At 35.1% G+C, this 22,042-nt stretch overlaps 1 protein-coding gene across 1 annotated transcript; it reads right to left on the bottom strand.

Annotated features, from left to right (window-relative positions):
* Positions 1-210: 210 nt before the first annotated feature.
* On the bottom strand, positions 211-17,232 carry LOC137640528 (pancreatic triacylglycerol lipase-like). The gene is made up of 9 exons (XM_068373047.1): positions 17,000-17,232; positions 12,945-13,128; positions 11,173-11,327; positions 10,523-10,620; positions 8,738-8,891; positions 6,921-7,033; positions 5,030-5,150; positions 4,014-4,188; positions 211-985 (listed from the first exon to the last, which is right to left on the bottom strand). Exons 1-9 carry the CDS (start codon positions 17,028-17,030, stop codon positions 919-921), a joined length of 1,098 nt encoding a protein of 365 aa, XP_068229148.1. The 5' UTR covers positions 17,031-17,232; the 3' UTR covers positions 211-918.
* Positions 17,233-22,042: the final 4,810 nt, after the last annotated feature.

The raw sequence follows: 22,042 nt of genomic DNA, 5'->3' as shown, positions 1-22,042 counted from the left end.
GGATGAAAATAAAGAAAACATTTCTAGTAAGGTCTTTATGATATTAAAAATCCAAATGATCTTTACATGGTATTTAGAAAACATTTAAAAAGTTTTTAAGACATTTAAAGAGTTTTTAAGGCATTTAAAACGTTTTTTAAAGACATTTAAAAAGTTTTGAAGACATTTAAAAAGTTTTTAAGATATTTAAAAAGGCATTTAAAAATTAAAAAAGGTAATTACACTGTATTTAAAGACTGAAAAAGTAGACCTAAAATGATATTTTGATAATAAACAGGAAAGTATATATCAATAAAAGCTATTGCAACTATAATAAATGAAAAAAAAATATTGATTTAATTTGAATGATTACCAAATTAAAATAGTTTGTACGTAAAACTTCAGCGTATGACCTAATGAAAACTAATTATGAAATAGTTTAAAGATTCTACATATTTTAATTCAAATGTAATTTCTGTGAAAATTTACCAAAACATCAGATTTCTATATTTCTATGGATGCAGTCTTAATGCTAATGTAGAACCTGTCAGATTAGTTCAAAAGTTACAATAATGTACTATTGAAACTTACATAAAGAAATATTCAAATCTAGTTCCCAAAACTAAGCTTACACTATGAGTGTATTTTTACAATAATCGTCTAATTGACGTTAATGAACTTCAAGATTCAATGATGGAATTTGAATCTTCAATCAAGTATTAAAAAAACAAATGAAATATTCACAACTAAAATTGTTTTTTATAGAATTTGATTTACCTAACGAGAATCTATATTTAATAACATTTAAATCTTACAGCGTTAAAAAAGATCAAATGAAATATAACTAAAACTTTTTTTATATATATAAAATCAGATTTACCAATGAGTATATCATATCTCTAATTGTCAAAAATCCTTTTAGTTGGTTGACCTGCACTGCTACTGTTCATCTCCTTGAGCATAAGGTGGTTCTTCCCTTGTCCTCAGATAAAAAGTTCCTCGAATACTGAAAAATGAACAATTGAAACTATTTTAAAGGATGAAGAACGTAGGGAAAGACTATGTAATAAGCTCCCACGAAACATTCGATTGATTGAAGACATTTAGGCTTTCAAGAGGAAAATGAAGACTTTCTTATTCCATGAGTCTTTTGACAGTGACGATTTAACAGTAACTGAACAATGTGTGACTTGAAAAGATAAATACTGTGAACGAACAAGGTAAAACGACAGTGGAGGTCCTGTAGAGAGTGGGGTTCCCCTGCTGTATGGGACAGGAAAAGCAGCCATCAAAGTAAAGTTAGTAATTAAGTATATCAGCCCCTGAAGACTTCATAGATAACTATCTCTAAAAGTCAAAGATACCCAGCTCTATATATCTAGCTCAACAAGGCTTCAAAGGTATCCAGCTCTACAAACCTTCAAAGAACCTTCAAAGATAACCATGTCTAAAAGTCTTCAAAAATAACCATGTCTACAAGCCTTCAAAGACAACCATGTCTACAAGCCTTCTGAGATATCCAGCTCTACAAGCCTTCAAAGATAACCATGTCTACAAGTCTTCAAAGATAACCATGTCTACAAGTCTTCAAAGATAACCATGTCTACAAGCCTTCTGAGATATCCAGCTCTACAAGCCTTCAAAGATAACCATGTCTTCAAAGATAACCATGTCTGAAAGCCTTCAAAGATAACCATGTCTACAAGCCTTCAAACATAACCATGTCTACAAGCCTTCAAACATAACCATGTCTACAAGCCTTCAAACATAACCATGTCTACAAGCCTTCAAACATAACCATGTCTACAAGTCTTCAAACATAACTGTCTACAATCCTTCAAAGATAACCATATCTACAAGTCTTCAAAGATAACTAGCCCCACAAGCCTCCTGAGATATCCAGCCCTACAAGCCCTCAAAGATAACCATGTCTACAAGCCTTCAAAGATAACTAGCCCTACAAGCCTTCTGAAATATTCAGCCCTACAAGCCTTCAAAGATAACCATGTCTACAAGCCTTTAAAGACAACTAGCCCTACAATCCTTCTGAGATATTCAGCCCTACAAGCCTTCAAAGATAACCATGTCTACAAGCCTTTAAAGACAACTAGCCCTACAATCCTTCTGAGATATTCAGCCCTACAAGCCTTCAAAGATAACCATGTCTACAAGCCTTTAAAGACAACTAGCCCTACAATCCTTCTGAGATATTCAGCCCTACAAGCCTTCAAAGATAACCATGTCTACAAGCCTTTAAAGACAACTAGCCCTACAATCCTTCTGAGATATTCAGCCCTACAAGCCTTCAAAGATAACCATGTCTACAAGCCTTTAAAGACAACTAGCCCTACAATCCTTCTGAGATATTCAGCCCTACAAGCCTTCAAAGATAACCATGTCTACAAGCCTTTAAAGACAACTAGCCCTACAAGCCTTCTGAGATATTCAGCCCTACAAGCCTTCCGAGATATTCAGCCCTACAAGCCTTCAAAGATAACCATGTCTATAAGCCTTAAAAGACAACTAGCCTTACAAGCCTTCAAAAATATCCAGCACTACAAACCTTCAAAGATAACCATGTCTACAAGTCTTCAAAGATAACCATGTCTACAAGCCTTCAAAGATAACCATGTCTACAAGTCTTCAAAGATAACCATGTCTACAAGTCTTCAAAGATAACCATGTCTACAAGCCTTCAAAGATAACTAGCCCTACAAGCCTTCAAAGATAAATAGCCCTACAAACCTTCAAAGATAAATAGCCCTACAAACCTTCAAAGATAGCCTGCCTGCCTCATAGCTTTGAGTTTACTGAAATATTCTTAGATTAAATCCGAAATCTGCTTAATTAAAATCTGAAATTTGTGCCGGTGTGTCAAAACAGAAATAGAATATTCTTATATAAAATCTAAAACATTAAGATAAAATCTGAAATACTGTTAAATGAAATCTTAAATCAGTTTTGTCCGTCAGTCTATCTTACATAGTAGTTAAAAATATCCTTGGATAAAATCCGAAATCTGTCAGTGTGTGGTTTTTACAAAGTAGTTAAAGCTGAAATATTCATAGATAAAATCTGAAAACCTCTTCCCAAACGTAACAACCCGGTACACATTAAAGACCATGAACATGTCCTCCTCAATTTGTTCAAAAAAAATCTGAAGGCCATAAAAAAAAAAAAAATCTTAAGGCCATAAAAAACCCACAATCTTAAAGCCATACAAAAAAAAAAAAAAAAAAAAAAAAAAAAAAAAAAAAAACAATCTTAAGGCCATCAAAAAAACCCCACAATCTTAAGGCCATCGTGATCAGGTAATTCTAAATACGAAGTGTTCATGAAAAAAAAAAAAAAAAAAAAAAAAAAAAAAAAAAAAAAAAATGTTGATCGGCTAAAATGTAGTTTTTCGACTGGTACACACATGACCGTAAGAAACCGAATAGGGTTAAAACTTTTAAGGTAATTACCTTAGTTTCAGGTAATTTGCGTGGTTTCAAGGTAATTCTTAAGGTAATGATATTTTTAAGGTATTTTCGATTTTACTAGCTTCAAATTTAAGGAAGTTTGAAATATTTTAAGGTAATCAAGGGTAGAAAAGACAGCCGCATCCAAAGCAATAGCTACATGTTCAAGTTTAAAACCCTGCTCAAACCATTTACTTTTACTTTTTACTTTTAGGGGTTTATTTCTCGCCCTCCATCAGACACTAGAGTCTGTTCAGGCGGGCCTTGATGTGTGAAAATTATTTCTTTCCAGTTCATATTTTGCTCTATCTTTTCAGTTATTCGCTAGCATTTGTATTCAGGCTTAAATAGTTTTCAGATCACTATTATAACCCTTTCCAAAGAGATAAGTCTTCAGGTTTTTCTTGAAAGCTGTCACATTTTTGCTCTTCTTGACATCAAAATAATAATCGCCAGATGGCAGCACTATATGAGGTTAACTATATAAACTACGGGCCAACCAAGGTAAAGGCCCGTGCCAACAACAAGTGTTGGCTTTAATACCCCAACAACAACAATCTAACACACACTAACCTCCTGTCAACGTGGAATCCCATACGAGGACAACCTTGTGGACCGCAAGACGTGCAGAGACCACCGACGTAACACTCGTAGTCCCTGCAAGGCCAGGCAGTAAACATTCTCGTAGGGTCCATTTCGGAAATGCTCTCAATCCAAAAGTCTGTTGCTCTTGCGTGGCTGCAGTTGTCTTTGGGGAAGAGAACATTTGATAGTAGTTTAGAGTAATGAAAAAGAAGTCCTACATCTTATAGATATAAGTTAAATATTGACTTTTATTCACAGCAGATTTAGTAGCGTAGTTTAATTTTTCCTAAGATTGTGTGTGTAGATTCTCTCTCTCTCTCTCTCTCTCTCTCTCTCTCTCTCTCTCTCTCTCTCTCTCTCTCTCTCTCTCTCTCTCTCTCTCTCTCTCTCTCGAACTGAAAATGAATGCAGCCAATCCTTAGTGTATTCCATGATAAAAAGTAGTTTTTAAAGCTCCCATTTATCAAAATCAAAAAAGTTTTCTCCTACTTATAAAAACTATGAATTCAGTCAATTATTGAATATGTAGCGTTTTTGTATAGGCAGAATAAGAGTGATACTGTCTCTCGTCACCTCAAACTCCCTCAAAGCAATTTTTTTTTTAATTGTTTAAGTTTTTGAAACACCATTGCAAAAATATTGAGATCATGAATTATTCTCTAATAAACTTTGTTTTCTTGTTGCTTAATTTTTATCCTTTCTTTTAATGTTACAAAGTATATTGTATTATATGGGCAGAAACAGATCGGTAGATTTCACGCTATAGTAGCACACACTACACGCTATAGTAGCACACACTACACGCTATAGTAACAAACACTATATCATGTTATCTCTCTAATATCTAAATTATATTATCTCACTAACATCTAATTCGTGTTATCTCACTAACATCTAAATCGAGTTATCTCACTAACATCTAATTAGCATTTCGCAGACCTGCTCATACAAAGTTTTTTTTTTTTTTTTTTTTTTTTTTTTTTTTTTTTAACAATCAAACTTACGAATCAAGTCCTGCCAGTCGTCTATGATTGTGACATTACCAATAACGCATCCAGGTTGGTGCCTTCCTCCGTTTGGGTAGAAATCTGCGTGACCCACGGGTTCAAACAAGCCGTAACACCCCTGAAAAAAAATATTTTTGGATAAAATCTTTATAAATTCTCAAGCAGATATTTTAGTCTTAATGTAGATAACAGAATTGATCAGTAATAATTTCTGTGGTGGTCTAAAAGCGTTCCCTTCCTTACCTGGATTAGCTGTCCGTAAGTGTTACCTTCCTTACCTGGATAAGATGTCCACAAGCGTTACCTTCCTTACCTGGATAAGCAGTCCACAAGCGTTACCTTCCTTACCTGGATAAGTTGTCCACAAGCGTTACCTTCCTTACCCAGATAAGCTGTCCATAAGCATTACCTTCCTTACAAGGATAAGCTGTCTACCAGTTTTACCTTCCTTACAAGGATAAGCTGTCTACAAGTGTTACCTGCCTTACATGGATAAGCTGTCCAGAAGAGTTGACTGCCTTATTCGGATAAGCTGTCCACAACCATTACCTTCCTTACCTGGATAAGCTGTCCACAGAAGTTACCTTCCTTGCCTGGATAAGCTGTCCACAAGCATTACCTTTCTTACCCGGATAAACTTTCCACAAACGTTACCTTCCTTGCCTGGATAAGCTGTCCGCAAGCATTCCCTTCCTTACCTGGATAAGCTGTTCACAAGCGTTACCTTCCTTGCCTGGATAAGCTGTCCACAAGCGTTACCTTCCTTGCCTGGATAAGCTGTCCACTAGCGTTACCTTCCTTGCCTGGATAAGCTATCCACTAGCGTTACCTTCCTTGCCTGGATAAGCTGTCCACAAGCGTTACTTCCCTTGCCTGGTTAAGCTGTCCACAAGGGTTATCTTCCTTGCCTGGTTAAGCTGTCCACTAGCGTTACATTCCTTGCCTGGTAAAGCTGTCCACAAGCGTTACTTTCCTTGCCTTGTTAAGCTGACCACAAGCGTTACCTTCCTTGCCTGGTTAAGCTGTCCACAAGCGTTACCTCCCTTGCCTGGTTAAGCTGTCCACAAGCGTTACCTTCCTCACCTGGTTAAGCTGTCCACAAGCGTTACCTTCCTCACCTGGTTAAGCTGTCCACAAGCGTTACCTCCCTCACCTGGTTAATCTGTCCACAAGGGTTACCTTCCTTGCCTGGTTAAGCTGTCCACAAGGGTTACCTTCCTTGCCTGGTTAAGCTGTCCACAAGGGTTACCTTCCTTGCCTGGTTAAGGTGTCCACAAGGGTTATCTTCCTTGCCTGGTTAAGCTGTCCACAAGGGTTGCCTTCCTTGCCTGGATAAGCTGTCCACAAGCGTTACCTTCCATGCCTGGTTAAGCTGACCACAAGCGTTACCTTCCTTGCCTGGTTAAGCTGACCACAAGCGTTACCTTCCTTGCCTGGTTGAGCTGTCCACATGCGTTACCTTTCTTGCCTGGTTGAGCTGTCCACAAGCATTACCTTCCTTGCCTGGTTGAGCTGTCCACAAACGTTACCTTCCTTACCCGGATAAGTTGTCCACAAGCATTACCTTCCTTACCCGGATAAGCTTTCCACAAACGTTACCTTCCTTGCCTGGATAAGCTGTCCACAAGCATTACCTTCCTTGCCTGGATAAGCTCTCCACAAGCGTTACCTTCCTTGCCTGGATAAGCTGTCCACAAGCGTTATCTTCCTTGCCTGGATAAGCTGCCCACAAGCGTTGCCTTCCTCACCTGGATAAGCTGTCCACAAGCGTTACCTTCCTCACCTGGATAAGCTGTCCACAAGGGTTACCTTCCTTGCCTGGTTAAGCTGTCCACAAGCGTTACTTTCCTCACCTGGATAAGCTGTCCACAAGCGTTACCTTCCTCACCTGGATAAGCTGTCCACTGTTTGAATGGATGACGTCAACGTAAGCAGCATGAGATTTATCAATCCGGTGCTCATCATCTTTGAAATAAAACAGAGGTCCAGCGGGGTCCAATCCTTTTAATAGAAATTGGTATATTAGGAAGTGTGGTCTGGGGTAATCGCTTAAGTGTAACTGAAGCTATAATGAACAGTTAAGATGCATGATAACATTAATTGTACAGAGTGCCAATTTTATCAATACCAGTTGTCATTTTTTCTTAAATGCACATCTGTTTTGAAGAAAAAAATCCCAATGATGAAAACTAGCAAAAAACTATAGGTTTGGAAGTGTTAAGTAGTCTACTATCAATTAACAGACAATAGTATCGCCTTAAGTACGATATATACAAGTTACTTCCCACGGACACTTAAAACTTCTAAGGTACAGATCTAAGTGAGAATCCTCACCAAGATAGTAAAATATTCCGTTAAACCTTTAAAATCTCATCGCCATTCATATATAATCCTTTTGCCTCCAGGAAAAAAAAAATATTTCCCTTCTCATACTTTTACTTTACTTAAACTTTAAGGGCTACTTGTGTGGTCATATACTGCAGGGGAACCCTACTCTCTACAGGACCTCCACAGCCAATGTATCGTATGCAATCCAAGGCCTTCAGCATTTCACACAGCTTATTTCTCGTTTATTGTCAAACACACATTATCAAAGCACTTAAAAGAACAAGAAAATCTTCAGCTTCTTAAAAACCTTACTATCTCTAGTGACAGCTTATTATGTAGTCTTTGGGCTGCATATTGGAAAGCTCTAGAACTTAAGACATATCTTGGACCCGATAATTTGAAACCATCTGTAACTATCCGGTAGAGAATTCCAAGGTGACAAACAAAAATTTAAGGCAGAATTGATTGATTATGCTCTTCAAAAAGATAAGCCTACCCAGGGCTAACTTAAATGACCCACTTTTACCTGGAGCCTACCTAGGACCCACTTATAACTTGAGCTTATCCAGGACCCACTTAGAACCTGAGCTTATTCAGGACCCACTTAGAACCTGAGCTTATTCAGGACCCACTTAGAACCTGAGCTTATCCAGGACCCACCTAGAACCTGAGCTTATCCAGGACCCACCTAGAACCTGGGCTTCCCCAGAACCCACTTAGAACATGAGCTTATCCAGGACCCACTTAGAACCAGAGCTTATCCAGGACCCACTTAGAACCAGAGCTTATCCAGGACCCACCTAGAACCTGAGCTTATCCAGGACCCACATATAACCTGGGCTTCCCCATAACCCACTTAGAACCTGAGCTTATCCAGGACCCACCTAGAACCTGGGCTTCCCCAGAACCCACTTAGAACCTGATCTTATCCAGGACCCACTTAGAACCTGAGCTTATCCAGGACCCACCTATAACCTGAGCTTATCCAGGACCCACCTATAACCTGAGCTTATCCAGGACCCACTTAGAACCCGAGCTTATCCAGGACCCACTTAGAACCTGAGATTATCCAGGACCCACTTACAACCTGAGATTATCCAGGACCCACTTACAACCTGAGCTTATCCAGGACCCACTTATAACCTGAGCTTATCCAGGACCCACTTATAACCTGAGCTTATCCAGGACCCACTTATAACCTGAGCTTATCCAGGACCCACTTATAACCTGAGCTTATCCAGGACCCACTTATAACCTGAGCTTATCCAGGACCCACTTATAACCTGAGCTTATCCAGGACCCACTTATAACCTGAGCTTATCCAGGACCCACTTATAACCTGAGCTTATCCAGGACCCACTTAGAACCTGAGCTTACCTGTGATTCTAGCAATCTGACCACATCTCGTGTACTTGCCAGTAAAACCAGCAGCATGGGCCCCAAGGGAGTGGCCCACAATGTGGATTTGAGAAGGTTTTAAGCCAGTTTCTTCATTCAACCAGTCTATCAAGCCAGCTGTATAGTTTGCAATCTGCAAATATTAGTTGATATTAGTTGATATCAGTTACAAATGAAAAATAATTTAAATATAAATTTCTTCAGAATGCAAACTGTGGCTGTAGACTATAAGGGCCATCATATGAATTTTCTTTATCTCTAGATTTATAGATTTATTAACGAGAACTTGTAAATTAATAACTTAAGGTGTTGACTTTATAATTGTTAAAAAAAAGGTCCATAATGTTGAAAAATGGCCGGTAAAAGTTTACAAAAATTCATAAAAACAAATGCTTAAGAGTTAAAAAGTGTTCGAAAATAATTTAAAGACCAAAAACATTAGAAATATCAGTAAAAAAAAAGTGAAAAGGTCCGAAAACAGTTTAAAAAGGGCAAGTAATAAACGTGAAAAAAAAATTAGATTTTCAAAGTGATTTTTTCGTGACCAAAAGACAAGATTTGAGTAAAATTTCACACTCGCGGTTCCCTTTAAGCACAAGTCCTCGTAAATATCTTGGCATTGGTAGGTATGTCAATTTTATGATGGCTTGGCGATGAGGCCAGGGAGGCATTTCAGCACCAAGGTGAAAAAGGAAAAGGAGATACAGCAGAAGGATAGAAAGATAGGGCCCTATAAAAAGCTTACAGTACACCATGCGTAGCTAGGTACATGTTGAGGGGAGACTGTTCAGTGATTTCAATATTAAGAAAAGTATAAGAATTTATGAAGTATTGTTTATGCAATTGATCTAACCTTGAAAGATTCTACAAAATAAAAAGATTTATTTCTTTTGAGGGTTTAAAGGCCGCTCATGCATGGCAGAAGCAAGGGACAGTGACACTGCCTTATCGAGCAGGTCAGTGCCCTGGAGACTGACCACCGCCCAAGCCTCTCTACACCCAAGCTAGGAAAAGGGAGGACCGGGCAGTGGGAGATGATGACTCAGCAGATAGATCTATAGGCTCCCCCAAACCATTATCTTTAGCTCAAAAGGATGGTGAGGTTGCAGTGACCAAAGGAACTAACGAACTTTAGCGAGACGAACCCCAGTCTGGCGATCACCAGGCAAGGACTTTACCAACGGGCCACCACAGTAGTAATAAAATTTATAAGAAAAATACTAATTTACTTTAAAGTTCGTTTGAAAGTACTATATTTCCATTCAAGAAATCTGAAAATTTTTAAATTTAAAGTAACATTACCAATCATTAACAATTATATTTTTATAATTTAGTGAAAACCGAAATACAAAAGTAATTATTTTGGATAATTTTTACAGCATACTTAATAGAAACAGGAAAATTAATACATTATTTTTAACGAACCTTGAACGAATTAGCCACAGCTTGTCTGTACCAAGGCTGGATTATCTGTGTTTCAGTAACAATGATATTTAGCAAAATTCTTGTGAAAACAAATATCAAACTAATTATTTTGGGGTTATTTTTATTACACAAGAAAACAGGAAAATTAACTCTCTTTTTTTACGAACCTTGAACGAATTAGCCACAGCTTGTCTGTACCAAGGCTGGATTATCTGTGTTTCAGTAACAATGATATTTAGCAAATTCTTGTGAAAACAAATATCAAACTAATTATTTTGGGTTTTTTTTTTATTACATAAGAAAACAGGAAAATTAACTCTCTTTTTTTTTTTTACGAACCTTGAACGAATTAGCCACAGCTTGTCTGTACCAAGGCTGGACCACCAATGTGTTCCAGTCGACAGAAATGACGTTGCATTCGTGTAATTGTAGCAAAGCTGGAAGAAAACGTAGAAAAAACTTTACTATACTTTAATACCAGTACAACTTATTGTGTTACCAAAACTTTTAAATCATTTAAATTGCCTAAATGGTCTCCACCTAGGAAAAGAGGTTGGTAAAGGTTTTTGTAAGTTTTCCACATTTTGTATTTATATTTATCTATTATATAACAACCATGCTATCTTTATGCTCATTATTAGATTAAAAGTTCTATGTGAGAGAAGTTTTATTATATTGCACAAATTTTTCATCTACATTAAGTTTTTATATTTTGAATTTCATACCACTTGATTAAGGTCACACCGAACCTCATAAAATTGCATTAAATTCTAAAATGTTAATTAGAACATATAAAATAATGTTAAATCCTAAAATGCAAATTAGAACATATAAAATAACATTAAATTCTAAAATGTAAATTAGAACAATAAAAAATAACTAAATTCTAAAAATCAAATTAGAACAATATAAAATCACTTTAAATTCTAAAAGGCAACTGACGATTGGATAAGGTTGGTGCTAGGTGGAAAAAAAATCAAAATCCATACCATTCTTGGCTCCTAATATCCAGCTATTTTTGCCATTGTCAGAATAACCATGGAAGATAATATGCGTTGGGGCTGTGGGCTCAAAAGGCGAAAGAGCCAAATTAGTGAGGTTTCCTAACTGGAGATTATAATGCTCATTATCGGCAGGGTTTGACCTGGAAAGAAAGAGTCCTGAAAATTCATTTGTAGAAGTTTTAGACTAAGTCTTAGCCCTTTTACCCCCAAGCTATTTGGAACTTTCCAACCCTTAACCCCCAGGCGTTTTTTTCAAGCACATTTTGAAAGATATATTTTTTAAATTGCTCTAACAGCCTTGATTTTCGTCATAGAGAGGTCAAGATGGTCTCATTCTTTTGGAAAATGCCTGAAGTTTCTCATAAAGTTATCAAAAATATGCAAAAAATGTATAAAGCAGTTTATTGCAAGGACGTACCGGTACGTCCAAGGGGTAAAGGGATGAGTTTTATGAAACGTACCAGTACGTCCTTTGAGGGTTAAAGGTCGTAATACAAATCAATAAAATTATTTACTTTATATCCCCATACAATATAGCTTAACATGCCCTAAAAATTATGTAAGCTAAAATACTGCAGGGTTTGACCTGGAAAGAAAGTTAAAATTCGTTTGTACAACCATTAGACCAAGTCTTAAAATGCAAAATAAATCATGAAATTACTTATTTAATGTTCCCATACCATATGGCTTAACACGCCCTAAAAATTATGTAAATTAATATTCTGCAAGGTTTGACATGGAAGGAAAGTTCTCAAAATTCGTTTGTTTCAACCGTTAGACCAAGTCTTAAGATAGAAAATAAATCACAAAAATTACTAATTTTATGTCCCCCTACAATATGAATTGAACTAATTTTTTTGGGCATGTTACTCTAAGCCTTAAAGTAACAAGACTTAAAAATTATGTAAACTAATTTGCTGCAGGCTTTGACCTGGAAGTTAAATTCTCAAAATTAATCTATACAACTCTTAGACTTAGTCCTAAGATACAAAATAAATCATGAAATTACTAATCTTATATCCCTCTACAATGTGACAAACTCAGTCTTTAGGGAGTGTTACTTTAAGCTATAAAGTAACAAGACTTAAAAATTATGCATAATATGCCGCAGAGTTTAACCTGGAAGGAAAGTTCTCAAAATTAATTTATACAACCCTTAGACTGAGTCCTTAGATAAAAAATAAATCATGAAATTACTAATTTTATATCCCACTACAGTGTGGCTTAAACTCAGTCTTTAGGGAGTGTTACTTTACCATAAAGTAACACGACCTAAAAATTATGTAAACTAACATGCTTGCTAAATGTGTAAGGAAATTATGATGATATTATAACACAACATGAAAAACTGATTTTCAGACATGCTTTCTAAATGTGTAAGGAAATTATGATGATATAACACTAAACTCAAACTGATTTTCAGACATGCTTTCTAAATGTGCAAGGAAATTATGATGATATAACACTAAACTCAAACTGATTTTCAGACATGCTTTCTAAATGTGTAAGGAAATTATGATGATATAACACTAAACTCAAACTGATTTTCAGACATGTTTTCTAAATGTGAAAGGAAATTATGATGATATAACACTAAACTCAAACTGATTTTCAGACATGCTTTCTAAATGTGTAAGGAAATGTAGAATTACAATAATAGCTACTTCTAGGAAAGCATATAAAGGTTAAAAGATGTCTGGTTTCAGTTAAAAGTTTCATCAAAATAGATGCTCACCAGAACATCGTATGGTACTAACCTCGTCCATGTCAAAAAGCGAACATCATCGAGACTACCCAAGTTACCAAACGTGCTGTATAAGTCCAGTAGAGGGAAACTGGTATTAAATTCGACCTTTTTTCCAAGGAAGCTGGCGAGTACGTCCAAGCGAAGGCTGGTGGTGGAGAGGCTCCCAGACACGTGCCATTTAACCAAAAAAATGGCTGAAAAGAGTAAAAAAAGGAAGTGTTAAAGTATGTGGCTGAAAAGGATAAAAAAATAATTGTTAAAGTATATGACTGAAAAGGATAAAAAATAAGTGTCAAAGTATGTGGCTGAAAAGGATAATAAAAGGAAGTGTTAAAGTATGTGGCTGAAAAGGATAAAAAAATAAGTGTTAAAGTATGTGGCTGAAAAGGATAAAAAAGGAAGTGTTAAAGTATGTGGCTGAAAAGGATAAAAAAATAAGTGTCAAAGTATGTGGCTGAAAAGGATAATAAAAATAAATGTTAAAGTATGTGGCTGAAAAGAACAAAAAAAATAAGTGTTAAAGTATGTGGCTGAAAAGGATAATAAAAGGAAGTGTTAAAGTATGTGGCTGAAAAGGATAAAAGGAAGTGTTAAAGTATGTGGCTGAAAAGGATAAAAAAGGAAGTGTTAAAGTATGTGGCTGAAAAGGATAAAAAAAGGAAGTGTTAAAGTATGTGGCTGAAAAGAATAAAAAAAGGAAGTGTTAAAGTATGTGGCTGAAAAGAATAAAAAAAGGAAGTGTTAAAGTATGTGGCTGAAAAGGATAAAAGGAAGTGTTAAAGTATGTGGCTGAAAAGGATAAAAAAAGGAAGTGTTAAAGTAGGTGTTTCAGTCACCATACAGTAAGTAAGAAAAATGAATGATAAACTAAAGGTTGCGATTCATTTATACGAATGATTTAAGGCAAATAAAAACCCTTAATTTCCGTAAATTAAATCGTATATTTAAGCCTAACCAAACACTGGATTGTTCTTAACCAAAGAAATGGCTGAAAAAGATAAAAAAAGATAGTTAAAGTAGGAGTTTCAGTCACCATACAGTAAGTAGGAAAAATTAATGAACTAAACGTTGCGTTTATTTTATATTAAAGAATATTTAGGGCTAATATAAAAAATTATTTTCCCACAAGCTACTAGCGCTGCTATAAGAGTTAGACATGCTGATGACCCATATAGACTATATTCGAAATTAGTGTGAATCATGCAATAGGAGGAAGAACTTTTTGTTATGCTGCACCGAGACTCTTCAACGACCTTCCACTTTATGTCAAGAATAGCAAAAATGTGGCAGCTTTCAAGAAAAACCTGAAAGACTTATCTCTTTGGAAAGTGTTATAATAGTGATCAGAAAACTATTAAGCTTGAATACAAATGCTAGCGAATAATCAAAAGATACAGAGCAAAATATAAACTGGAAAAAAATTATTTTCACACATCAAGGCCCGCCTGAACAGACTCTTAGTGTCTGATGGAGGGCGAGAAATAAACCGTAAAAGTAAGAGTAAGTAAATCAAATCGAACATTTAAGCTAAACAAAACAGTGGAGTGTTCTAAACATGAGAAATGTTAGGCCATGTGCATTTTCATAGTACTTCCCATGTTAAATTAAACGCAATATGAATCCTAACATACAAATACATAGCTACAAGTCCTACTTAAGATTAAAAGTCGCTCATGAATGGCAGAGGCAAGGGACAGTGACAATGCCTTAGAGACTGATCATATATCCATATGATCTGCGATCCAGCTCCCTTTCTCCTCCCAAGCTAGGACCAGGGAGGACCAGGCAATGGCTGTTGACCCAGCAAGTAGACCTTTAAGCTTCCAAAAACCCACAACCTTAGCTCACAAGGATGGTGAGGTTACAGACATACAAACTTTCGATCTTGAGCGTCTCTTTTATCCCAGTCCAGTAGATCACCAGTCGGGACGTTTCCTAGGGTTTCCACGACCCTAACTTAATCTGTATAACTTAAAAGGGGTTTCCTATTGGCTGCCACAACCCTAACAACCTGTATAACATAGCGGGAGGGGTGTTCCCAAGTCAAGTTTCTTTAAAACAGAAAAGTAAGCTAACATTATAATGAGACATTAACCTTATCAAGTTCAGTCAGTAATAATCTAACAAGGATTTGCTGTTGATGGACAGTTAGGTACTGCCCTCTGTCTGCCAGAAGCCTTTTCGTCAATTGATCAATCATAACATTTGCTGTATTTATGATGGGCATTGAAATACCACAAATTTTCCTTAAAAGTTTCATGAATAATCTTCTGCCCTTGAATTCTTATGCACTGTCTTTTGGAGTCAGATACACTACAATTGACTTACCTAAATTGCTTTGGTAAAAGTGATTGCATAAGAATTCAAGGCCAGATAATATTTGAACTATGAAGAGATCACCACATCTATGGTCTCCATGGTCCAGTTTGATAAATTCGGGATATTTTCAAACTTAAAGTTGCCTACTAAAGTTCATCTACATCGGCTGCTGATTAAAGCGAGAATTCAGTCTAAAATAAGTACAATAACCCATCAGTCTAAAATATGTACAATAACCCACCAAGTTATCAGAACCAGTCGTCCAAAATATATAACGACCTTCCACTTGATGTCAAGAATAGCAAAAATGTAGCAGCTTTCAAGAAAAACCTGAAGACTTATCTCTTTGGAAAGTGTTATAATAGCTGAAAACTATTAAGCCTGAATACAAATACTAGCGAATGACTGAAAAGATACAGAGCAAAATATAAACTGGAAAGAAATTATTTTCACACATCCAGGCCCGCCTGAACAGACTCTTAGTGTCTGATGGAGGGCGAGAAATAAGTAAAATTATAAGAGAATTGCCACATATTGTGCAGCCAACAAATCGTCCTGACACGAGAATAGTTATAGGTGGTTTCAGATGGTCTCTTAAGTTCTTGATAACGTAAGATTGATTGATTGATTGATTTCGAGTTCGCTGGCATTGATAACCTAAGAGAGTGAGAGGTAAACAGTGTTCGAAAGAAGTAGTATTAATCTTAAGATCAAATAAATGTTTTACGCTTTTATTTAATATCAAGTAAATGCTTTACTCTTTTATAACGATAAAAACTATATCAAAACTGTATTATCAATAATAACATTAATATAATTAATATAATTAATACTATAATTATCATCATCAATATCATTGTCAGCATCAATATCATTATTATCATTATTACCATTATCGGAAGTAAACAGTGTTCGAAGTAGTATTAATCTTAAGATTTTTTATAAGAATAAAAACTAAGTCAAAATTGTCCTATTATAATTATCACTAGGCAAGCTGCAACCCTAATTGGAAAAGCAAGATGCTATAAGCCCAAGGGCTCCAGCAGGAAAAAAATAGCCCAGTGATGAAAGGAAATAAGGAAATAAACGATATAAGATGTAATGAACAATTACGGTAAAATATGTTGTTGCTGTTTTGTTGTTGGCTAAGCAACATCCTCATTTGAAAAAAGCATATGTTTATTATAAACTCAACTCCAACAGGGAAAAATAGCCCAGTGGGGAAAGGAAATAACGAAATGAACTATAGGGGAAGTAATGAATAATGATTATGAAATATTTTTGGATCAGTAACGACGTTTAAATAGATCTGCCACATATAAACTCAGACAGTTCATTAAGTAACTGAAATCACAGTTGGTATTAAAAAGATGTATATTTTAAAATCATAACCAAAGGACAATAACCTTAATAGACATGGAATTCTACAAGGCATTAATGGAGCTAAAAGCTAGAATTATAAAGAAAAAAAAATAATTCAAAAGAAAATATAAACTCCACAAACTGTTTGGCAAAAATTTCCAGCCAATACGATTAGCCATGATCGCAGCATATCGAGTCGAGATATCACAAATTCAACACCAAAAATTATATAAAACACAATATAAAATCAACAAACTGTTTGGCAAAACTTTTCAGCTAATTCAGTAACCATGATCGCAGCATACCGAGTTGAAAGATATAAAATTCAACAGGAAAAATTATATAAAACAATATAAAATCCTGAAAATATTTAACAAAACTTACCAGCCAATCCAATAAGCCATGACCGCAGCATATTGAGTCGATAAATCACAAAATCACCACTTATACTGGAGTCCAGTGTCTATATCACTTTGAACTTCTTACGAAACTGACAAGAAACTTTTCAACAGCAGCTCTTTGAGAGTTAAGTTTCGAAAAGGAAGAGGTAACTGGTTACAGGAAGATCCTGACAATTGATAAATTGACTCGTTAAGCATTTAGTTCTGGTACTAGACTGTTTACATTTACATGCAGTAAAACCTTATTACTGAGAATTTTGTTTAGAATAAACAAAATACGCAAAGTCGAACTTGCAAACTGAAAACAAGTTAAGACAATTTATTCCGGGGTTGGGAAATTCAAGATCTCAAAGATAATATATATGATGAAAAAATTACCTAAACATGTTATTATGTAAAAATGGAGGACCAACTTATTTTAGGAATGATTGGCGTGTATCTATGTAAAAACTGAGGAGCTTCGAGGGAAAGTTTTGATAAGCAACCATCGGTCAAAATAAAGATAAGTTTAAGGATCTTGAGAAATCTTGAGAAAATGTCCATATGTTAAATAACATTTCTGTGAGAATATGATGCTATATAACAAACTGGAGTCAGAAAGTGCTATTGGAATATTATGGAAATGAAGTTGTTATTATTATTATTATTATTATTATTATTATTATTATTATTATTATTGTTGTTGTTGTTGTTGTTGAAGTTTCATTAACATACAACAAACTAAATGAAAAAACAAAATTTTGATAAGAAATGTACACAAATTCATTAAGATAAGCATTCGACACGAATTATGAGAGAGAGCGAGAGAGAGAGAGAGAGAGAGAGAGAGAGAGAGAGAGGGTAATTGTTTTTAAATTCTGTGCTCCTTACGAAAACTATATAATTATTTTCGGTACAACATTCTCTTTATAATAAAGTTGATATTTCCCATACAAATTCAACTCTCAATTTTCTTCATTTACAATCTTCTCTCTCTCTCTCTCTCTCTCTCTCTCTCTCTCTCTCTCTCTCTCTTTAACATAACTATTATTCAAAAGTATTTATTTTCTGAATAACAAGCTTTATACCTCTCACATTACCTGATATTTATTATTATTATTATCATTATTATTATTATTATTAATAAAAGTTAGGCTATAACCCTAGTTTGAAAAGCAAGATCCTATAAACCCAAGAACTCCAACAGGGAAAAATAGCCCAGTGAGGGAAGGAAACAAGGAAATAAATAAACTACAAGAGAAGAATAAACAATCAAAAGAACAGTGACAACAATAAATTAGAACCTTCACATATAAACTATAACAAATAAAAAAAAAACAAGAGGAAAAGAAATAAGATAGAACAGCATGTTCGAATGCACACCCCAAGCAAGAGAACTCTAATCCAAGACAGTGGAAGGCCGTGGTACAGAAGCTATGGCACTACAATAATCAAAATAAAATATTTCAAGAACAGTAACAACATTAAATTAGATTCTTCCCATATAAACTATAAAAAAAAACAAGAGGAAAAGAAATAAGATAGAACAGCATGCCCGAGTGTACCTCAAAGCAAGAGAACTCTAATCCAAGATATTGGAAGGCCGTGGAACAGAAGCTATGGCACTACAACAATCAAAATATAATATTTCAAACATAATAACAACATTGAATTAGATCCTTCCAATATTAACTATAAAGAAAACAAGAGGAAAAGAAATAAGATAGAACAGCATGCCCGAGTGTAATCCCCCCCCCCCCCAGCAAAGAGAACTCTAATCCAAGACAGTGGAAGGCCGTGGTACAGAAGCTATGGCAGTACCCAAGACTATCTTCAGTTGAATGACACCCCGTGGCTCAGTCGTAATTGGTCTCTCGAGTGGCACTGAGTGCCAGGCTCTTCGCTCCTGGTTAATAGGAAAAAATAGATTAATTTTCTTCAGAATAAAGTAAAAATTAATTTATTTCAATGCTCCGTTTCGTTGTTTTCGGCCTAATGGGTAAGTAGTCTGTGAGCTTTATTATTTGAAGGATTAATTTTTTTAATGAAATTACAAGTAAAAGTGTATTCTGACAAAACATTAACTAATCAATTACTAAGCAATGCTTAATAGATAGTTTTCGTTATGGTTTGAAACGAAATGAACACTTCAATGCGAAACTTTCTGGTACAAATGTATTCAAGACTTTGAAAATGAAGTGAACTGAATCACTTAAGGACTTTTAAAATGAAGTGAACTGAATCACTTAAGGACTTTTAAAATGAAGTGAACTGAATCACTTAAGGACTTTTAAAATGAAGTGAACTGAATCATTTAGGGATTTTAAAATGAAGTGAACTGAATAGACCAAACATACGGAAGACGAGTCTTAAGAATTCCTTCAAGGTCACGTAGCCCCGAGATAGCGTTGACTGTTGACTTTGTAAATAACAGCTTGGTAACAACAGTTTCGGAAACTCTCATTGTGGCACCAACTTTACCTTTGATTTTACTTTTGATCTGATTTATTAAGCCTAAAACAAAATTATTATCGGTAGCGTTATGTAAATATATTAAAGTGATTGGTATGTTTATATGAATATATTTAAATTATTAGAATATCTTGCTAAATGTGTTTACCAGAACGCTGACAATATGTCAATATCGTTATGTAAATATATTTAAAGTGATTGGCATGTTTATATGAATATAATTAAATTATTAGAATATCTTGCTAAATCTGTTTACCAGAACGCTGACAATATGTCAATATCGTTATGTGAATATATTTAAAGTGATTGGCATGTTTATATTTAAATTATTAGAATATCTTGATATTTCTGCTCTCCAGAACGCTGACATACGCCAATATATAGATGTTAACAGAAACTTGCTAAGTTATAAATAATCATTTCATTGGATACGGGATCAGTTAACGACTTAGCTCTAAACGCAATGATTAATCACATTTATTATCTATATTAAACATAAGATTATGTTCCTGATAACATCGGAATTACGATTAGACTAAGTGCACATGTACTTAATAGAGGTCACGGTGGAAAAAACAACATCCAAGGGGGGGGGGGGGGGATGAATGTAATCAATTTAATCTGAATGAGACTAGATTAAACTGGTGCGAGGAGACTGCTAAACTATAATCAATTTTTTTAATGAGGTGCCTTTGTACTGACTCGCAGCGGTGCCCTTTTCGCTCGGAAAAGTTTCCTGCTATCTGATTGGTTAGAATTATCATGCCTAACCAATCAGCGATCAGGAAACTTTCCCGAGCTAAAAGGGAAGCCCTTTGAGTCGGTGCAAATCTGCTTCACTAAAAATAATTGACTATAGACACTTGTTTATATTTTCTCTTTACGTAAATATTCTGGTTTTTTTTCTTATATAATTTTCATTTTGAAAGCACAAAAAAGCAGCTAATGCTTTTTAACACAGTTACTTTTTTATAATGCCATTGTTATTATTACATCCGTTAACGAAGTTGGTAGGAGGTTATGTTTTACCCTATTTGTGTGTGTGTGTGTGTTTGTTTGTGAATCGCTTCCTGACTACACTTATAAACCGTAGAGTAATGAAACTTGCAGGGATTAACTATTATATAAAAAAGCTGGAAATAACTACATTTTGGAAGGTCAAGGTCAAAGGTCAAGATCACAGTCAAGCAAATGTCCACTTCACGTAATCAGCCATAAGTTTGGACATCGTGTCACAGAGACTTCAAACTTGATTCATATTTGAGTGTATGAAAATCCTCGCCAATTAATACATGTTAAGGTCAAAGGTCAAGGTCGAGAAAAATGTCGAGAAATAAGCTGCCGCGGCGGAAGTCTGCGCTCTACTGAGTGCCTATCTAGTTTCTAATTCTTCTCTCTTCTATCAAGTGCTGGATGCTCTCAAAATTGTTTTTTTTTTTTTTTTTTATTTGCTTAACTTCTTCAACGTGGTCAGCTCTCTTGTAATAGTGAAAAATACAGTTAGAAATTTCCGTAAAAAAATAATAAAAATACTTTAATAGACATTATATCCATTTTTAAAACGGTAAAAATCCTAGAATAAATGTTGCCAGACATTTACCGTTTTTTAATGCGAATTTATAAGTGTGTGGTAATTATGATCAACTTGGTCTAATCTAAAATACATTCCACAGCAGCAGCTGTAGTAACTGTCCTAGCAGTGTCAAGATGGCGCCCGAGTTTCGACGAGTCCAGGGATGAAAAGGCAGGTGGGGATGCCCTTTCTTCAGTTGTAGCTTCCGTGCGCCTCGGGAACCTGAGTGATGTTCGATTTCTATTGTGGGACCAGGTTGGTGTAACCGTTCTTGATTTATTTGGAAATAATGTTTATTAGATTGAGTAGATTTGCAAATCTGCTGCTTGCTTCAAGATAAAATTTCTTGAGAAATTTTGAGTTATTCTGGAAATAATGTTTATTTATTTGAGTAGATTTAAAATCTGCTGCTTGCTTCAAGATGAAAAATTCTTGAGAAATTGTGGTACGCAATTTCTATATTTTTCTGACGATATTCATTTGTTTAGGTAATGGTATATAAATTTAATTCGTCTTTGCAATCTATTCAAACTGAATAAATCTCACAAGTTATATGTCAAACCTTTCATATATTTTCTGTTCAGTTAAACTATTAAAAGAATGTAACAGGTTTTCTATCAAAGCTTTCATATACTCTCTGTTCAGCTAAACTTTTAATAAAATCTCACAGGTTATCTACCAAACCTTTCATATACTTTCTGTGCTCAGTTAAACTATTAAAGAAATCTCACAGGTTACCTATCAAACCTTTCATATACTTTCTGTGTTCAGTTAAACTTTTAAAGAAATCTCAGTTTACCTATCAAACCTTTCATATATTTTCTATGCTCAGTTAAACTATTAAAGGAATCTCACACGTTACCTATCAAACCTTTCATATACTTTCTGTGTTCAGTTAAACTTTTAAAGTAATCTTACAGGTTATCTATCAAACCTTTCATATACTTTCTGTGTTCAGTTAAACTATTAAAGAAATCTCACAAGTTACCTATCAAACATTTC

Source organism: Palaemon carinicauda, chromosome 5 (genome assembly GCF_036898095.1).
Source record: "Palaemon carinicauda isolate YSFRI2023 chromosome 5, ASM3689809v2, whole genome shotgun sequence".
NCBI lineage: Eukaryota > Metazoa > Arthropoda > Malacostraca > Decapoda > Palaemonidae > Palaemon > Palaemon carinicauda.
This window is presented reverse-complemented; position numbering and strand designations above follow the sequence as displayed.